General features: G+C 45.2%; 2 protein-coding genes across 4 annotated transcripts in view; one reads left to right on the top strand and one right to left on the bottom strand.

Annotated features, from left to right (window-relative positions):
• PRDM4 (PR/SET domain 4) overlaps window positions 1-6,216 on the bottom strand; it is a 36,545-nt gene extending 30,329 nt beyond the window's left edge. For all 3 annotated transcript variants that reach the window (XM_080935717.1, XM_080935715.1, XM_080935716.1), the window contains exons 1-3: window positions 6,082-6,216; window positions 5,798-6,003; window positions 1,844-1,977 (exon numbers count right to left, since the gene is read on the bottom strand). In XM_080935717.1, the coding sequence (XP_080791843.1) occupies window positions 1,844-1,976 (133 nt within the window). In that variant the 5' untranslated portion in view covers window position 1,977; window positions 5,798-6,003; window positions 6,082-6,216. The remainder of the gene's footprint in view (window positions 1-1,843; window positions 1,978-5,797; window positions 6,004-6,081) is intronic.
• A 10,894-nt stretch (window positions 6,217-17,110) lies between these two features.
• On the top strand, window positions 17,111-17,548 carry ASCL4 (achaete-scute family bHLH transcription factor 4; the record flags this gene model as incomplete). The annotated part of the gene is made up of 1 exon (XM_080935687.1): window positions 17,111-17,548. One exon carries the CDS (start codon window positions 17,111-17,113, stop codon window positions 17,546-17,548), a length of 438 nt encoding a protein of 145 aa, XP_080791813.1.
• Window positions 17,549-20,381: the final 2,833 nt, after the last annotated feature.

A 20,381-nucleotide genomic window follows, 5' to 3' on the forward strand; every position in this document is an offset into this window, starting at 1 on the left:
GAAGCATTCTGAATCTGAGCCTAGGCAACATCGTGAAATCCTGTCTAAAAATGAAGCAAACAAAAAACTGGTATGCTTGTACTTGAAATCCATCAGATTAAAGCTATGGACATCTATACATGTGTATTTCCAGCCCTTTCTCTATGAACACAATCAAAGAGGTCTGACCTTGAACTATACCCACCTTGGATTATACTCATTTTCAAAATGCTTAAATGACTTTTCCTGTGCCTAACCATTATATGAATACCACCAACTTACCCAGTGATGATCTGCATATTTTGGCTAGAAGGAATATATTTTTTAAAATATTTATTTATTATATATAAGTACACTGTTGCTGTCTTCAGACATACCAGAAGAGGGCATCAGCTCTCATTACAGATGGTTGTGAGCCACCATGTGGTTGCTGGAATTTGAACTCAGGACCTCTGGAAGAGTGGTCAGTGCTCTTAACCACTGAGCCATCGCTCCAGCTCAAGGAATATTTTTTAAATATAAAGTTTATCCTCTTTATAAGAATGTTTCCTGAAAGAAATAGTTACGAGATGAATGGATGGGTTAACAATTTTCAAAGACAGTTTCCTGTCGAAGGCTGGCCTTCAACTGATCTTCCTGCCCATATTAAATAACAGTGAGATTACAGCATATTCCATTATATTCTTTTAGGGTTTTGTTTGTTTGTTTGTTGGGGGGAGGGGAGCTGGAGAGATGGCTAAGCTGCTAAGAACATTTGCTACACTTACAAGAGGACCCAAGTTCAGAATCTTAGCACCCACATGGTCGGTTACAACCATCTGCAACCTGGGTTCCAAGGCATCTGACTCCCTATTCTGGCTTCTGTGGGCACCAGGCACGCATGTAGTATACAAAAGTGATCTTGGGCCTGCTTCAGATTATCAATGTATAAAGAAGCACCGTGTTTTCAACAAGAATCAGACAAAACACATACACACATCACATAAATAAACTTTAATTTTTTAAAAAAATTCTTTTGTTGCTACTTTTAAGAAAAGAGATGCTTATTTCAATTAATATGATTTGGCTGCTGCATTTTATTAATTCAGGATATAATTTTCCATGAGGAACTAAACATCTTTTCCAATACAACATTACAATGCTACATATCCTTACTCATTTCTCATTTCCATAGGAAAAAAAACTTAAAATAGTACAAGGGCTTTCGGAACCAGGTACGGTGGCACATGCCTATAATCCCAGCACTTGGGAGGTGGAGCCAGGAGGATAGAGAACAAGACCATCGTGGTTATATTAACAGTGGGGTCAACCCCGGGTCTATAAGACCTGTTCTCAAACAAAACAGTCTCCCAACAACAACAAAATAAAAAGGGAGTTTTTGTGTATTAAGCCATGGATAGGAAGAATAAGGTCCCCCTCCTGTTTCTGAGGATGTGCATGCTCACAGGAAGTTCCACATAAGACCTCCATCCCTGGCACTACCTTCCCAAAAAGCCAGGCCTTGTACAACTCTACAGATGCTCAGTTTGCAATCTAAAAGAAAACAAGCCCAATTTCAAATGCTTTGGAATTTACAGAGGAAAGCTAACTAACTGACCTTCTATTAATTAAGGACATAACGGCAAGGTGTCAACCAGAAGAGTGTGCAACGCCCAGGATAAAAAGCAAAGTCAGTTTCATCTCTGGATGAAAGTGACTAACACAAAAGAGAGTATCAGAAAAAAAGCTGCCCCCCTCTGTCCAGTAGGCTGCTGCAACCATACAAAACACTTTGCAGAGGTCACTCACTAGTTTCTCCGTACAACCCTAAACACATTGAGAACTGAAGACAATGTTGAAATGCAGTGGCTCCCCTCACACTCACCTGGGGCAGGGATGGCACTGTGAGAGGGAGAGGCAGCCAAACCCAGGTGGCTTCCTGAGACTGGCAGGGCATTGCTCACAGAGGATGAAGACAGCTGCTCCATCCCCACTGGGCTCAAGTTCATGTCATTCATCCTAGGAAAAAACAGAGACAACCATCGAGTCCACATGTTAAGAAGCCAAGAATCTAGGGATGGGGAAATAGGACCTGACCAACCGCTCTTTATACACATGACTCTGAAACCACAGCAAGGAACTGTGATTCCGAGTTAACTCATACATGTCGTGTTGTATACCATACACTGGAGTGAATCTAATCTGCCTTGTTCCAAACCCTACACACAGCAACCAAACACAAGTCTTCTTTCTGCAGCACTAGTAAAGGTGGGTTTATTCTGTTTCGGGTATTAAATCAATCTCATTGTGATTACTATCTCCATTTAGCTTATCAGCTCAAACCAGTAGTTTTTAGGGATTATTTTTAAAATACTGGAATAGTTTTACTAACCCTTTCTATAGTGAGTTAAAAGTAATCCTGAGACAGATTCAGATGGCATAAAGAAGTGTCATGCTCTCCCTAAGAATCAGTATTTTCTTAAAATTTGTAACCATACCTCATCAAACAATAATCTTAATACCCTCACACATTGAGGTTCATCATGCAAGCTTTGCTAGAACTCTAATAAAATACTTTCGAATTTTCACACTAATTCTGCAAAGTAAGGTAGAGGAGTATTTAAGGGTCAAAGATATAACATATGCCTCAGATCATAAAGTGGTTCAATAAAAGGAGGGGTATCAGCCATTCTGCAAAGGACTGTCAGAGATGTTCCAACACATCAGACTATTAATACTGAGAACATTTTCAGAAGGCTGAAGAGTCACAAAGTTGCCTTTTCTGTACAGACCATCCTGCAATGTCACTAACCACATGTAAAGAATACTGATATGAAAGGCATTATTGGCAGCTGTTATCCAAAGGCTTAGCTTTAGCTAGGTGTGTGGCACAGAAAGGGGGCTGAGCCAAGAGGACTGCCAGAAGTTCCCAGACTACCATGGACTGCATGGTAAACTCCAGGTCAGTCTGCACTACATAACAAGAGTTTGCCTCAAAAGAAAATACACAGAGCTGGAAAGATGGCTCATGGGTTAAGAGCCCTTGCTGTTTTGCAGAGGACGTGAGTTCAGACCCCAGTAACCATGTTCAGTTCCCAGGAGACATCAGGTGGCTTCAGAAACCTGTACTTCAGCTCTGGGCATTCCACACCTTCCTATAGCCTAAGAGGGACATGTATACACTGCATAAGTACAGACATTAAATATATGCATATATACTAGCTTCTAATCAGGATTAGAGACCATCTTATTATCATGTGCAGACACTAGAGTTCTTAAAGGAGGTTAAAGGAGATCATCAACGACCTGCCATCCTGACTACATTTCCTGCAGCACAGTCTTCCTGTGAGCCTAGGCTACCTAAGAAACAACAGGCAAGGGATTTACTCCTGCCTCTCCCAAACCTCATACTCTGAGGTTGTTTGATGGTAAGTCTTCACCATCAACCACAGTGGACTTAGAACCACATGACCACACACTTCGGGGTGTGTCTATGAGGGTGACTCCACCTACATTCAATGGGGTAGGATCCCATTAGGTAAAAGTGAGTAAGCAAGCCCCTCCCCACATTTCCCTTTGCTTCCAGATTACAGGCTGTAATGTGACTACCTCCCCCACCATGATGGACTGCGTCCCCTAGAACTGTAAATCAAAGTGAACCTTCTTCCCTTAAAGATATACTTATTTATATAAATACACTGTTGCTGTCTTCAGACACACCAGAATAGGGCATCAGATTCCACTGCAGATGGTTGTGAGCCACCATGTGGTTGCTGGGTATTGAACTCAGGACCTCTGGAAGAGCAGTCAGTGCTCTTAACCACTGAGCCATCTCTCCAGCCCCCTTAGGTTGCTTCTTGTCATGAATTTTGTCATAGCAACTGCAGTGTTATCTAATCCACTTTTTTGTCTTCTTTTTAATTAACATACATGTAATTAACATACATGTGTTTAAAGGGCTGTGGCTGTTTATGGTGGTGAGGAGGTAGTTCTCAGCTTTCATGCTGTTGAGGCAGGGTCTCTCTTGCTGCTATGACCTGCCAGCTCCTGTGATCTCCTATGTCGGACTCCCATTTCCCAGAGGAGTGCTGGAATTACAGGTGCACGCCTCTGCATACAGTTCTTTATGTGAGTGCCAGAGACCGCGCTGGGACTGTCAGCCTCCCTACACCAGCTGCTCTTATCCACTGGGCTACTTCCCCAGCCCTGGACTAGTACCTCAGTCCCACTTTAATGATAAGAAAGCCTAGATTTTGAGGTTTAAAAAAAAAAAAAACAACAAAAAGAAAAAAAAAAAAAAAAAACACCTAAAACGACCTAACTATTCAGAGGTAGAGCTAAATTTAAAACTCAGACCTAATTTAAGATTCCCAATCTCTTAACATAGTAACAAACTGCAAACAATTTTTCCGCTTTTTTTTTTTTGCATAGTCCTATTTACATTAGAACCTGGCTAAACTATGGGGTATAGGGTATAGAGCTGTTTCTAGAGTTACACTCTATCTACACGGTAATCATAAACTAGCTTCTGGACATCAACTCCGTCCAAAAACCGTTAAAGCTGTGCCCACTTTTCCCCAGAAAGACAGCTAGAACCACTTGGCAAATGAGGCAGACTATCTGAAGGATCATAAATCAACAAAAGCATGTCATTTCTCACAGAAGAATGGAAACTCCTTATAGCCTAACGAAGTCACTGCTACTTCAACTAGCAAAGGTTCTAGGCTCCAGTTAGCTTAAGAAGACTTCTCTAAATTTTCCCACCTGCAACAATACTAAAACACAACCATCACCAGAACCACAAGGCCTACAACATACAGATTACAGTGATTTATTTGAGCAGAGTAATGTGTGTGGCTTCACCTCCCATTCTGAAAGCTCCTGGACGTCTATATGTCATAATAATTAATAATAATAGTAATAATAATAATAACAACAACACATGTGAAATCCTAGACTTTCTCAAACCAGTTCAAACCAGACTTTAGTGACAGAGGCTCAGCAGGTTTCTGCTTTGATTGTGAGTCCCCAAAACGTGATGACCTCACCTGCCATAAACCAAAGGTAACAAGTACTAAAAGACAGACTACCCCAGGAAGGAATGTACATTGTGATTCCCAAAGGGCCTTCCCATTCAACAAGGCAATTCCATTCTCCCTTTCTCATATTGCGTCCCAAGGCCTAAAGTAAGGATATTGAGTTCTGTCTTGCCACTGCATCTGCCTTCCACAAATCATTCTTAACTGTTCTTATGTTTCCATCCGACATAACCATTTGTTGGTTGCAGACCTCACACTGCTTTCTGGAAACGACGTTTAAAAAGCTAACAGAAATACAGCCACTTTGCAATACGCATCGACCGGCTCCAGTAACTTCAGTCAGTATGTTTTCTCTTCCCCGCTCTATGAACAGCCTTATAAAACCTTCTGGAAAAACTACCAGCTAAATACTACTCCATCTTTGGTTCGTTGCTGTGCAGTGCTGTGCGAGCCAAGTACCTTCTAATTCACGAGACTTGCACAATTCAATAACTTCATCTCCGCACTCCACCATCCCCGGCTACTGTAACCCCCAAAGGTGAAGGTCGGCGATCCTACGGCAACAGCCCAAATTAAAATAGCAAAAGCTAAAATAACTCGCCGACTGAAGAGGTGCCAAGCAGCTAACAATGTCTGGCTACTCGGAACAATCACTCACACCAGGAATCCACCAGTACTTCGGATGTTTCCATAGGGCTCCGGTGCTCGCATCCCTTTACCCGTCACACGTGTGCCCCGAGGCACCCAAACAAAGACGCCCCCTCGGGAGGCGCCCGCCCCGCTCCCTCGGCCCTCCTCACCTGCGCGTCCAGGGCAGGGGGCCGGCGTCGGAGAGGAGAGCGCTGGGGCCGGTGTCACGTGCTACCACATCCCGCCGGTGGCCGCGCCTCCCCGCACCGCCCGACGTCTCCGAGGGCCGGCGGCTGCGCTCGGCGCCGAGTGCCCGGCATGCTGGGCGGCGCCCGGGGCTGCTTTCCCAGAAGCGCTGGCAGCCGGACAGGCCGACCTGGAAGAAGAGAAAGGCGATCAGCCGTGGCCTCTCCCCGCCGCGGCCGCTCTAGCCCGCCCGGGCCGCGTCGCTCACCTGAGGCCCGCGCTGGGGAGCACTGGCCCGGTCGCCTGGCTCTTCATCCGGCCAGACGTCGGCCGGGACGCTCTTGCCTCCCGGGACCCCGCGCCCAGTTTACAGCTCCCCTAACATTTCCCGCCTGGCCCCGCCCGGTCAGGCCCGCCGCCTTCTCAGGGCCGCACCCTCGGGGGCGCGTTTCCGGCTTCTCAGCCACTCGGGGCCCGTTTCCGGCTTCCCAGCCACTGTGCGTACGTGCAACCTGCCCATTGTCTGCGCCCCGATCCTCCCTTCCGTAGGTACGCACCGCCCCCTCTCTGCGCGTGTGTACGGCAGAGCCCCGGGGAGTGGGCGGGCTTAGAGACGCTCCGCCCAGAGCGTTGCAGCTCAGTGGGTGCCAATCCAATCGAGCGCAGAGTAATCGACCCGCCGTTGCTAGGAGACGTTCTGAACGCCAAGGTTCTCCAAGAGTCTGCTTTTCTTCGGTCCTAATGGCCTGTCCTCAAGTAGGGAAGCATGAATCCCCATAACACAACGTTATTAAATATAGGATTGGGCCAGACGGCGGTGTGGCCCAGGAGTAACTGAGTTTCGATTCTGAAACGTTTAAAGCCTATGTGAAGTTTCCCTGCTTCCACTTCATAAAGGATGATGTTGGGATTTGTGCAGGTTTTCTTCTCTCTTTGCCTTTCTTTCCATCCTACTGCACAGACAGACACCGTGCTCAGAATGATCAATGAAACCACACCACCTGCTCCGTAGCCAACTTTTTACAATGTTTACTCATGTGGGTGGTTGGGTGGGTATGTTCATGAAAGCAAACTTGCATGTGGAAGTTAGAGAACAACTTACAGGAATCGGTTCTCTCTTTCCCACATGTGGGTCCCAGGAATCAAAGGGGCCTTACCCTCTGAGCCACCTTGTCTGTTTGTACATGGTAATATCTTATACCTCTCAATTCATTAATCATACCTAAGTATTTACCCAACACAGAAATATATAAGCATAATGTGTGTATGTATGTACAAAGTATGTGCACTAAGTTCCTTGAAACTTTGATCTATAACTATCCCAATATACATCAACCAATAAATAGTTACACTGAATCATTGTAGCGGAGCCCTAGGCAGAAATAAAAAGTAACAAACTATTTGCATGTAGTAGACCTCTAGAAGCTTCCTCCACCAAGTGAATAGCATCAGACACAGAAGACTACATGTCTGTATAAACTTCTTTTCTAACAGCTCTGATGGATGCTGGGAGTTAGTGAAGGTGAAGAGATGAATTGCCTATGTAGAGAAAGACACAGGGGTCATCACATTTTAGATGATGTTTACATGCCTGTATGTGTTTATGAAGATTATTCAAATAGTAAAATTAAGATTGGTGAGTGTACTGATTGGTTTTGTGTCAACTTGACACAAGCTGGAGTTATCACAGAGAAAGGAGCCTCAGTTGAAAAAATGCCTCCATGAGATTCAGCTGTAAGGATCAACTAGTGATCAAGGGGGAGGGCCCAGCCCATTGTGGGTGGTGCCATCCCTGGGCTGGTAGACCTGGGTTCTATAAGAAAGCAGGCTGAGCAACCCAGGGGAAGCAAGCCAGTAAGTAACATCCCTCTATGGCCTCTGCATCAGCTCCTGCTTCCTGACCTGCTTGGGTTCCAGTCCTGACTTCCTTTGGTGATGAACAGTGATATGGAAGTGTAAGCTGAATAAACCCTTTCTTCCCCAACTTGCTTCTTGGTCCTGATGTTTGTGCAGGAATAGAAACCCTGACTAAGACACACAGTGAGTTTTGTCATTTTTAATAATGTATTAAAAAGTAAAAAGTTGGGCATAGTGGTGCATATGAGTAATATCAATACTTAGGGATACTGAGGCAGGAGAATCAGAAGTTCAAGGTCATTTTGGTTTTCATAGTACATTCTAGACAAACCTAGTGTCTTAGTTAGGGTTTCCATTGCTGTGAAGAGACACCATGACCAAGGCAACTGTTATAATGACAATATTTAATTAGGGCTGTTTTACAGGTTCAGAGGTTCAGTACAGTATCATCAAGGTGGGAACATAGCAGCATCCAAGCAGGCATGGTGCAGGAGCAGCTGAAAGTTCTACATCTTTAACTGAAGGCCACTAGGATAGACTGGCTTCCAGGCAGGTAGGGCAGGGGTCTTAAAGCCCATAGTGACACACCTACTCCAACAGGGCCACATCTCCATATAGTGACACTTTCTGGGCCAAGCACCACACTAGGCTACAGAAGATTCTGGCATATGTAGCGCAGCATGTGAAGATACTTCCTATGTATACCTAATGACCCAAATTTGATCCCTGGAATCCACTCAAAGGAAGTGAAAGGAGAGAGTCAACTCTACAAAGCTGTCCTCTAACCTCCACATGTAAGTCATGGTACATGTGCCCATATACACCCATTTGTACCCACACATTTTCTTTATTTTTAAGGAGTTTACATGATGGCTTAGCAGATAATAACACTTGCTTCCAACCCTAACTATTTCAGTTCATAGAACTCTCATGGTGGATAGAGAACCAACTCTGAACTCCAGAAGCATGGCATGACACATATGCATGTACATGCATGTATACTCATGCACATACATACCATACAAGGAAACCAACTAGCAGGGGCTGCATAGATGGCTCTGTGGTTAAGAGTGTATACTGCTCTTGTAAAGGACCCAAGTTGGGTTCCTGGCACCCATGTCTAGTGGCTGACAACCTCCTGTAACTACAGCTCAAGAGGGTCCAACATGTACTTTTGGCCTCAGAGGGCACCTGCACTCACAGGCACACATGTGTGCACACAGACAGATGCACATATACATAGATAAAAATAAAGTTAAAAAATTGCTGGGCTAGTGATGCAGCTCAGTGGTAGAGTGCTTAAAGTCTTCACTTTTTTATTCTTTGTGCACAAGAGTAGTAGCATGATCCGGTTTCACTGGGTAGGCAGTTGAGTAATCCATTCAAGGTGGCTTAGTCCAACTCGATGGAGCCTGTGTCCTTCCAGTACCGCCGGAAGCACTGACGGCACGTGTTCGGCCCGTGTTTACGGATCAGACCATGGCGGTTAGAGCAGACTCGGCAAGAGGGAGAGCCCTGGCCAAACTTCCGTGAGTAATTCTAGTAGAGCTGCTGGTGACCCGTCTGCCTTCAGACGCACAACAAGGAAAAGGCAAGGTTAACTTTTTTTAATATTTGAAGAGAACAGAAAAACACTAATGAATAGCACTAAATAATTTCGCTCTTTAAATGCTTTTGGAAACAACATGATCTCTAAATTAGAATGTAAGAGTATGGAAAAGGATTGATAAAGCTTCCCCTTTCTACACGGCAACTGACCTTCGCTCAACATCCTTTTGTCTGTCTTTCTGAGCCCTGGACTCCTCAAACCATTCGGCAGCGTCATCCACATTAAAGCAACTGCTTCATGGGCAAGTATAGATGGGAAGATATAAATATTGGACCAGAGATTATGGCTTTTGGGCCTCCTGAGTGTGGGGACTCCTTGAGACCTCTGAGATCAGCAAAGGCTCCTCTTGTGGAATGGTGACAAGAAACGCTGGCTCCAAGGACAGGAATCTTGGATGTTCAGGCAGCTACAGCAACTGTGATGCAAATATGGTACTTTGCACCTGAGCAATTACTTAGTTCAGTGGGGAGGTCCTGAGCAACATCTCGGGTTGTGACAGTGACTTCAGGTGGAACACCTAATGGGGCTGTAAAGAATGGAACCTACCTCTAGTTGGAGACAGGTCAGATGCCTCCTGTCTTAAGGGTTAATCTAATAGGGAAGGGACTTGGCTAGGGGACCTTATAAGAAGTGCCTTTCCTTTCCAGATTTGCAGTCCCTTGGTGCATACCTACCACCAGAACCACCAAGAAGTTCGGCTGGGTCTGCCTATCTTTCCGAGGCCAAACTCAAAGACCTATTTAACTTATTCTCTTTTGACTTTTTTCTTCTGGCTAATGGCTAAATCCTTAAGTGTGCTTTAAAGTCCCTAACTAATGCTTTGGGCTAACTTGCTCTTCCTAAAGCTTCCATTCTAGTGATCTAGACTGCCAACCATGTGTGCCTTCCTACCACCTTATCAAGACTTCTGGTCCTTCTTTTCTTTCTCCTCTCTTCTGGGCAGCTGGAGATTTGCAGCTTGCCTAACTTGGGGCTTTCCTTCTAAACTCTAACACACTGTCCTCGAGATTCTGTTTGAATCCATTCTTAAATTCTTCTGTTAACAAAACCAAGAACCCCCATAGAGGACTCTGAATTCCCAGGTATCATATGTAGCTCTTATGGGGACTCCCTGAGATTTCAGATATCACTTCCGTGACCTCTTTACTCGGATGGGAAAGTGTCCTGGGACTCGAAAATCCAGGAACCACATAGCTCTGAGAGGAATCCTCCTCAGTAGAGGTGTTGTAGCTCTCAGGGGTGGGTGTCTAGCTGAGCTGAGAAGAAGCCTCAACCCTGCTCCTTCCCATTACTTCTCCCCTTCTTCTTTTCATTGCTTCTTGTCATCTTCCAATGAGTCACACTAGGTAGTAAATCTTATAAAAGATTTATTGGAGGATCCAGGGTATAGAGGAACTAAATTCAGGAAGTGGCTGCCTCCCAAAGGTTAAGTGAACAAGCAAGACAATGAACACAAACAAACAGGGAACAAGCAGGGCCATAATCAAAACCCCACAATCACTGTTTCTAAGGGCTTGTAAAGATGGCAGGCTTATCTGAACCCACTTCCCCGTCCTAGGCAAAGTCATACTCCTGCCTGGAGTAGCCCTACTTTCTTGTCCTGGCCCAATGTCAAACTCTTGCCAAGCCACCCCAAAAGCTTTCCACATCTGTGGAGATTCCTGTTGAGGGGTTGGACATGACTTCTGTGACAGTTAAACCTGGGAGTTCTGGGTCAGGGGCTGGGCTACTAGAGCCCCTCAGATGGGGCCCTGGCCACTTTCCTGCCTTGAGGGTTTACAAAGTTTACAAAGGGAGTCCACTGAAGGAAAAGCCTTTCCTGCCACTTGAGTGTGGTGAATACCTAACAACTTCTTTCCTGCTTTTTTTAAAAAAATCTTTAGTTGGCAGTGAAGACAAACCCATTACTATACTCTGAGATGGCATTGTGTCCAGCTCTGAACTGTCAATCCAGACATTCATCTTTTCAAATGATTTGGGGTTTAAAATATAGTTACACACACACACACACACACACACACACACACACACACACACACACACACACACACTGGCTATTGATAATTTTACCTGACTAGAGTTTTAGTTGTCTTAGGGTTTCTTTCTTTTTAAAGATCTATTTATTTATTATATATGAATATATTGTAGCTGTCTTCAGACACACCAGAAGAGGGCATCAGATCTCATTACAGATGGTTATGAACCAGCATGTGGTTGCTGGGATTTGAACACAGGATGTCTGGAAGAGCAGTCAGTGCTCTTAACCACTGAGCCATCTCTGCAGCCCTGTCTTAGGGTTTCTGTTGCTGTGAAGACACCATGACCATGGCAATTCTCATAAAGGAAAACATTTAATTGGGGCTGGCTATTGTGTGTAGCTTTTGCTAGCCGCCTTAATGCTCCCACCCAGAGAATATTGGATTCACAGATAACAAAACATAGACACACATGTTGTTCAATTTCAACCTGCCCTTTGGGCTCAACTGCTGGGCACCTCCAGTTTACCACAGCTAGCATGCCCTTCCCAATACTCCCAGCTCAACACTGTAATCTGCCCTTCAGTACCAGCTCAACACCACAGCCTCACTCCTGGTAAAGCAGCCTATGGCCACTCTGCCCAAGATCTAACATGGCCGGTTGGCTTTTCTCCCTCAGAAGCATGGTAAAAATAACTCCTTTCTCTCCTGCCTCTGTTAGATTGCCTGCCAGGTCCCGGAAGCCCCGCCTATTCTACTCAGCTCATAGACCGATAGCATCTTTATTGATGGATCAGGAACCAATTGGGAAACAGGACCTTAGCATCCACACTACCCCTATAGCTGGCTTACAGTTTCAGAGGGCCAGTCCATTATTCTCATGGCAGGAAGCATGGAGGCAGACATGGTACTGGAGAAAGTTCTACATCCTGATCCGCAGGCAGCAGGAGACTATGTGCCATACTGGGAGGAGCTTGAGCATAGGAGACCTTAAAGCCTGCCCCCTCATCTGTTGACTTCATCCAACAAGGCCACACCTGCTCCAAGAAGGCCACACCTCCTAATATAACCACTCCCTATCTGCCGAGCACTCTAGACAGATCAATCTTTGGGGACCATACCTATTCTAACCACCACAGATATGCTTGGTAGACACAGCACATTGTGAGACAAATACTTAGTACTTAGGTTACCTAGAGAAGGGATAACTAAATACACCCATGTTAGATAATCGATGTGACTGAATTATACCTAGTAGGATTCTAGTATGAGATCTTAATATATAGATCCTTGTTATCACTTGTACAGTGATGAAAACTCCAGGGCCAGAAGCACATGTATGCCTTAATGTCACAGCCCCAGAAAACCAAAATCTGTAACGAGACATAAAATATTGTGCAAAGAGAGCCAACGTAAATTCTCTTCTTTCAAGCAGGTGATGTGAGAGCTGTCAGGGTGGAAATTTTCCTCTTCCCCAGGGATACCTTGAAATCTAATGAGTTTCAACTTTACTGGTGAGTTCCCTTCCCCTTTGATTGACAGATCCTAATGAGATGGCACAAACCCAGTTCCAAGTGATCTTGGTGCTGTAGCAAATTTGAATCTCCATCTAACCAGCCTTATGTGAGACATCTTAGGCTGGAGAGAAACGTTTGATCAAAACAGATGGCAAGTTAGCATGTGGATGTTTTTTGCTAGAGTCTTATAAATCCTATACATATCCCTCTCTGCTCCACAGCCTTCCTGGCAGCGAAACATAAAGGAAATGTATTCACTTCCAATAGAGAAGGAGCAGACAGACCCAAGAAAGATTCCATGAAACCCAACTTATAAGTTCGTTGGCGTTGCTTATAGGAGCATGGGCAACTTGTGAACTGCACAGTAGAAAAGTCTTACCACCACTCTCAGGCATTTTTTTAAAAATTTGAAACAGAATTTAATGCAGCTGACTAGCCTTAAACTTGCTCTAGAACCAAGGTTGGCTTTGAACTTCTGACTCTCCTGTATCTTCCTTCCAAATGCTGTGATTACCGGTATGCACTATCATGCCTACCTTCATCTCTACAGCTCTGATGGAATCTAAAAGGACTTTCTTGGGACTCCTCCCCTCTGTAAGAAGAAATGTTTGTCCCATCACCATAGACCTCGATAAGTGATGTGTGCGCTTCATGTTTCCTTGCCAATATGGTGCCCAAGGTCTCTTGGGATCACTTCAGCCTCTCTGCTTCATGATCCTGCTGATCTTGTCAAGGGTGCAGAAAACAACTATACCACATTCCCCAAGAAAGACTTTATAAGGAAGCTTGGTCCAATAGCCTTGGATGCTAATAATAAAGCCGCAGGTCTGGCTCGAATCAGTGTGTCATTTATGTGCTATGTGCATTCCCTCTTTATTGTTTTAAAGCTCGTCAGTTTGGAAATATAAAGCATGTGCTATTTGCAGTAAGAGAGCGGCAGTGAGATCTATGAAGGACGATGACCAGGCTTCTGTACCCAGCGATGTGCTCTCTAGGCAACCAATGACAAAGTGTTAGGTTACATCTTTCCACTTCATTCTCCACGTCTGTGCAAACACATGAAGGCACGGATGTCACCTGTTACGGTGTTAAACCAGTACTCAAGAGGCTGAGGCAGGAGGATGTTGAACTTGAGGCTAGCCTGGGCTACACGGTGAGATCCTGTTTCAAAGGCAGAAACAAAAATAAATCATATTAAATTGTCTCATGTTCCTATTGCAAACATTAGCCGGAAATTTTCTTTCTTTCTCTTTCTCTCTCTCTTTCTTTCTTTCTTTAACACATTTTTATACTTCTGTATTTACATATAGCATATGTAAAATATTTATGTTACGTTTAGTAATAACAAAATCTGTATTAGTCGTTTCCTTATGGAGAAGTATTCACGGTGTCCTGTGTCCTCCTCAGCCTGCTTCCTTGGAACAGAACCCAAGGATAATCCTAGTCCTCAAATTTTGTTTGTTTTGAGACAGGGTTTCTCTGTGTAGCCTCTTCTGTCCTGGAACTGACCCGTGTAGACCAGGCTGTCCTCGAACTCACAGAGAGCCACTGCCTCTGCCTCTTGAGTGCTGGGACCAAAGACACTACCACCACCCACCATCCCTCTGTCTTCTGAGACATAGTCTCACAAGTTGCCCTGACTGGCTTTGACTCGCTCTGCAGCCCAGGCAGGCCTTGAACTTCCTTTTCCTCTTAAGATTTATTTCATTTTTTAAAATTGCAGCTATTGTTTTATATATTTTTTGAGATTATAATATAGTCACCCCATTCCCCCCTTCCATTTCCTCTCTCCAACCCCTCCCATGTGCACCTCCTCACTGTTTCAAGTTTATGACCTCTTTGTTTTTTCATTAATTGTTAAAACATACACATATGCATATTATAAACACATATATTCCTCAATACGTAAATCAGACTAACACAGCTCTAAACGTGAGCAGAACAAGGACCAGCTGCCATAGACATGCTAATGTGGACTGGGGAAAGCCCAAGAAGACTTGGCCCTGAGCAGGGAACTACAGGCTACTAAGGATGCTGATAGCAGGAAAAATAACTTTCCCAGGGAAGAGCACACCAACGGGTTATCCAATACCACATGGTCAGTTCTGAAAACGCGTCTACAGGTAGCATTATATAGGCCTTGAACTTGGAATCATCCTGCCAAGCCCCCCAATATAGCTAAGACTACAGGTACGCAGCCCCAGGCACAGCTGTGCTCGGTATTATTGTAGTTACATAGAAACCTGTAGTGATGTATTTCTTTCTGTGGGACAAAACTGTCAGCAATTCTGAATCAAGAGCGGTGGTGGGATAATAAATATGCTGTGAATTATAGTCATTCCTTTCCCAAACACTTGAGTGATTTATGCTTCCTCCCTCCCCCCAAGTCCTCAACATGGGCAGTTGTTAGTCGACCTTTCCCGCTTTTTATTTTATTTTTTTAAATAAACGAACAGCCCTGGCTGGCTTGGAACTTGTTATGTAAACCAGGCTGGCTGGCCTCTGTCTCCCTGGGGCTGGGATAAAAGGACGAGCACTACCACACCTGGCTCGCAGTCTTTTTATTTGTTGTCGGACTGAGAAATACAAACAGACCTATGTCGTGTTCCTGTTTTCAATTATCTCGTTTTCTCTTCTCTCTCTTAGCGGAAGTTCAAAATCTTTGACCTGGCCCTATGCAGGAACTCATGGTCTGGAAGCCTACCTGTCCAGCAGGAGGCTTATCATCGACTAGGAAGTCTTTCTCAATTCATGCAAAAGTGATGACGTATGAATTCTCTACACCACATTGAGTTTGCCAGTATAAGCCTATAGGGAGCTACACCTTCTAAAATGGGACTAATTTATGGCAAAAGGAATAATTATTTCTTTTTCATTTGCCTTGGTGTAAATGTTTTTCCAGTTGCTTCAGGCTGATCAGTTAGACTCTAAACTTTAGTAAACACAGAAGCAGAGGACTCCTTAAAAAGAAAAAAACAAACAAAAAAACATGTTAGGGCCACACCCCAGCTTCCAGAGAAGAGACAAGTCTGGTTGTAAACTTAGGGGGTTTTGCATCTCTTGTTTTTAAGTTGGACTTTTCAAGTAGAAGATGCCTTTAATGTGTTGGTTTGCCGTACAGGAAATCTGATTTTTCCATGTGATAACACTCTTTGACATTAACCAGAATAGTTGGATTTTTAATGACACTTTCATCTTCAAAGCCCTTTACCAGCACAGATGGATTAATTATTCATTTGTAGGGGGGGTAGGGGGTGTTAAAAAGACAAGCCTTCAAAGCCAAATCCTTTCTCCTTGGGATTGGGGCTCTCTTCTTTTTCAAATGTTGTTTTTTAGTCTTGGAGGAAGGAAATAAACGATGAATACAATGGGAAAATACTCTGTGCTATGGGAAGATATCGTTATATCCTGAGTGGGATTAGCAGAGGTTGGGAGGCTGGACTAAAGGTGTGTTTACAGTAAGCATTCTGAGAAATAACTGGCTGAAAGTGTTTGTTACTGTTCAGGCTTTTGATGTGTTTTTACAGAGCAGAAGGAAAAAGGGCCCCGCGTTAAACATACGTTAAAGTACAATATGCGGATCCTTAAATTTGATGCTAAAGTACATACGTTTTGTTCTTGTTACCTTTGAAAAGAGTCTAATTCGGTTTTTAAAAGAATCTTTCACAGAAGAAAACCTCGGGCTTCCCCGGAGGTCCAAGGAGGACTTGACACGTCGTCTAACCACAAGAGAGCAGTCTTCCCTTTGATGGGCGCTTCTTCTCCACCTCCCGAGAAATGAAAGAGCAGGGGGATGTTTGCAAACACTCTGAAAGCTCTTTCCATCAGACCTGAACGCCAGAAACCACAAAGGGCAGTCAAGTTTGGATTTTTGAGGAGAACGCCGGAGTAAACTTTCGCTCTGCCGGTTTCGATCGGCCAGTGCCCCGGGAGGGTCTCGGCTCAATTCCTGAACAGGTTCGGGCTCCCGGATAGCCACACTTGCAGACCCAGGAGTGAACTACAGCAATCCGGCAGCTTTGAAAGATTAATTTGTTTAGAGTTCGATCGTCTATTCCGGCCGGAGATCCTTTGTTAACTCCTGAACAGAGGAGGCACAAGGATACAAGTGTGGATGAGGTGCGTCCTCTATCTTTGCTCCTTCTTCTTTGAAGCTTTATAAAGACCCGAGGAGAGCAACGAGCTTCGGAAATCATGCAAAGTCCCCTCCACGTGTGCTCAGGTACCTAGAAACTTCTCCAAAGACAGACCGGGAAGTCTGGATGGACCAGCATCTCGGCTACGACAGCTTCCAGTCTGGTCTTCAAGGTGAGCCATCTGCGTGCTTTTCGGCAGAGAATGGAAAAACGCAAGTCGGCCGGACTGCTTGCCCAGCCGCCCCCGCTCCGTACGGCGCCCCTGGGCGCGCTGCCCGGGAGGGAACCCTGCAGGGTCTCCGCGCGCCAGGATGCCGGGGCAGACTGCGCGCGGAAACGGCCGTGCCCGTCCCTGCCGCTGGGGGGCGTCGCCGAGCCCGCCTTTCTGCGTCAACGCAACGAGCGCGAGCGGCAGCGCGTGCGCTGTGTGAACGAGGGTTACGCGCGCCTCCGCCAGCACCTGCCGCGCGAGCTGGCGGGCCCGCGGCTCAGCAAGGTGGAGACCCTGCGCGCCGCCATCAGCTACATCAAGCAACTGCAGGAGCTGCTGGAGCGCCACAGGCCGGACTGCAACAGCGATGGCGAGTCCAAAGCTTCCTCCGGGGCCTCGCCCTGCAGCGAGCCCGAAGAGCGTGGCTAGCAGCGCCCTCGCCCAGCAGGCTTTCACGGTTGCTTCTCTGCTGGGTCCAAATCTTCAAACAAAAAACAGTGAACTGCTCCTGGGTCTAGGAAAGAAAGGTACTTTAATGTTTAGAAGGTTTGGGGTTTTGATCCCCCTCCACTTTCATTGGTTCCGAGCTTTCAGCTTATAAATGCTTAAGGAAAACACATTTCTTGTATTCTGAAGCCCAGAAGGACCATCTCAAATCTATGCGGTGATTTAAAAAACATAAAGGGCTGTAAGAAACCTTAGCCAAAGAGAAACACACACACACACACACACACACACACACACACGACAGTTTTTCATGTGAGAGGAACATTCTCACTCATCCCGTCCCTTTGGGAAATGCACTGGAAGGTGGCTGAGCTGACACTCTAAGACATTTGTGGAGCATCTGCTGGACCTGAACATCGTCCTGAATCCCCGTGCTAAAAGGACAATGCTCGACTCATACTGCTTTGTCGGCAAGAGGTCGATTGGAAATTTTAGTAAATAATAAAGTGTTGCAATGTTAATGATCTTTTTTGGAGATCCGAATGGCCATCTTTGCTCCCAGTTTCTGCCCACGGTTACTCTTGCCCCTTTATCTGTATGTTACCCTTTACAGTTCTCATTCCGTCTAACCTGTAGTTGGAAAAAAATAAAAAAGCAAATATGCTTAATGTCTTTTGGTGTTCGACACTGACTTGACACATGAAAAGCAAATATACACAGTGCCTTTTGGCATTTTAGCAGAAGGGAGAGAGAGAGCTACGGACGATGGGGTTGGATTGAATTTGCTATACATATCCAAGCCATTTGTCTTTGAAAGCTCTCCAGCGTATTAAGTATTTAACTATGATCATACCTTCTACCTCACCCAACAGTTACAAATTATATTTTAAAAAAATCACTAGATGCTTGTTGACATCTGAGGGTAAACTGATGTCTAAAGCTCCTGAGCTACCCACCCACCCTTGCTGAGGTGCTGGGAGTTGAATCTAGGGCTTAATGCATGCCAGGCAAGTGCCCTCCACTGGTCTATACCCCATCATATGCTTCTTCTAATCTCGTGAGATTACCTTTTTGTTAGAGGTAGCTTGGGTAAGGGGTGGAGTTGAGGAAGTGAGCCCCATCTCAGGAAATCGCTTTATAGTTCCTTTACAGGCACCTAAGACTGTTTCCAGCCCTTTGATTGTTGTCACGGAGTTGCATATGTGTTTTCCTTGTAGGCTGTCTGGGTGGGGAGGCTGTTTAATCACATAGCTATTTGGCTGTGTCCTTTGCTTGAAGACTTGTCCTTCATCCTTTCATGTTGGCGTTCTCACTGTCATTAACCGCAGCCACAGCGGAATGGTATCCATCCAGGCAATAGAGCTCTCCAAACTGGGTTTTGCTTCCAGAGTGGGCCTAGAGAGGGTCAATTCTGCAGGTGGTTTATCAAAGAATTCTATATGTGGGCTGTAGTCAGGGGCTTGGGAGATGATCCGACCGAGTTCCAGGAGGTTTAAACAAATGAGGACTGATCCAGGGCACATACTCATCTTCAGGCATGCCTTTCTTTTCTTTCCTTCTCTTTTCTTCCTCCTCCTCCTTCCCCTCCTCCTTCTTTATAAAAAACAATTAAAGGCAGATCATTCCATATGCTAGCAGGTCCTGAGGTTATACTGGAGAGCAGGCTAGCCCTTCGCTGTACTGTTCATAACGGTGTGAAATGGATTATCACCTCCATTCTAAAGATGCAGAACCTGAGGCTTAGAGAGTCACTGGCCGCCCTAGTCCTTTTGCTCACCGCTTCAAGAAACACCAACAGAGGAGACTTAAGGGAGAAGGGCTAATTTGGGCTCATGACTGGAGTGGGTTATACCTGGGGCAGGCATCGAAGTCTGTGGCTCCAAGGTGAAGGGAGTTTGGCTGCACCTGATGATTTAAGACCGGAAGTGATATAAGGCTATAAATCTTAAGGCTTGACCCCCCCACAAGGAGCTACTTCCTCCATTGCTTCCCCATTTCTTAAAGTTGTACAACCTCTCAAGGTAGTAGCATTAGTTAACGACTGAGTGTTCAAATACATGACCCTTTAGGGGATGTTTTACATCCAAACCGTAGCTGTCTCCTTTGCCCATGGCTATCTCAGTATGTGAAACACACTAAATTCAACTTCAGATGTCTACATTTCACCACTGTTAAAACTCTACTCAGTCTTGTGATGTCCCTCCCTTAACTAGGAGACCCTATCCTAGTTTGGTTCGTTTTGGTTTTTCGAGAAAGGTTACTTATGTAGCCCTGGGAGATGACCCACCTCTGCCTCCTGAGTGCTGGGATTACAGTGTGTGCCACCACCACAGAGCTAAAATAAGGTTTTCTTAAGCTATATATTTCTAACTTACGATGGCAAAGTTCCTTTTCCAAACAAGAAGAATGGGTACATAACAGGAACAAATCAGACCAGAGCAAACGAAACCCAGCAGAGCAGACATCAAACCATTCAGCCCCATGTGCAGCATGTGGGTAGCATCATGACGTCCAACAAGCTCTAACAAGCTTGGTAGTGTTGCCGTCCAGCTCTGCTGGTGCAGCACATCCGTATCTCTCTTGGACCAACTCCACTCAGAGCCTGCAGCTGTACTGGTGAATGTTTCACATTTCTGGTATCCCCAGGATCTTGGAGTGTTCGCTGCAACTTAGGCTTCACCTTCACAGCTTGAAGCATGTCCCACACAGTAAATCTTGTCACAGGTGACATGACCGTCCTGTGAGGTATGGCTTCAGTGGCTTTCTGGAACCTTGTCGTAAACTTCAGTGACTCCATAAGTCTTGGTTTTTTTGT

The sequence above is a fragment of the Micromys minutus genome, assembly GCF_963924665.1.
Source record: "Micromys minutus genome assembly, chromosome: 22".
In the NCBI taxonomy this organism is placed as follows: domain Eukaryota; kingdom Metazoa; phylum Chordata; class Mammalia; order Rodentia; family Muridae; genus Micromys; species Micromys minutus.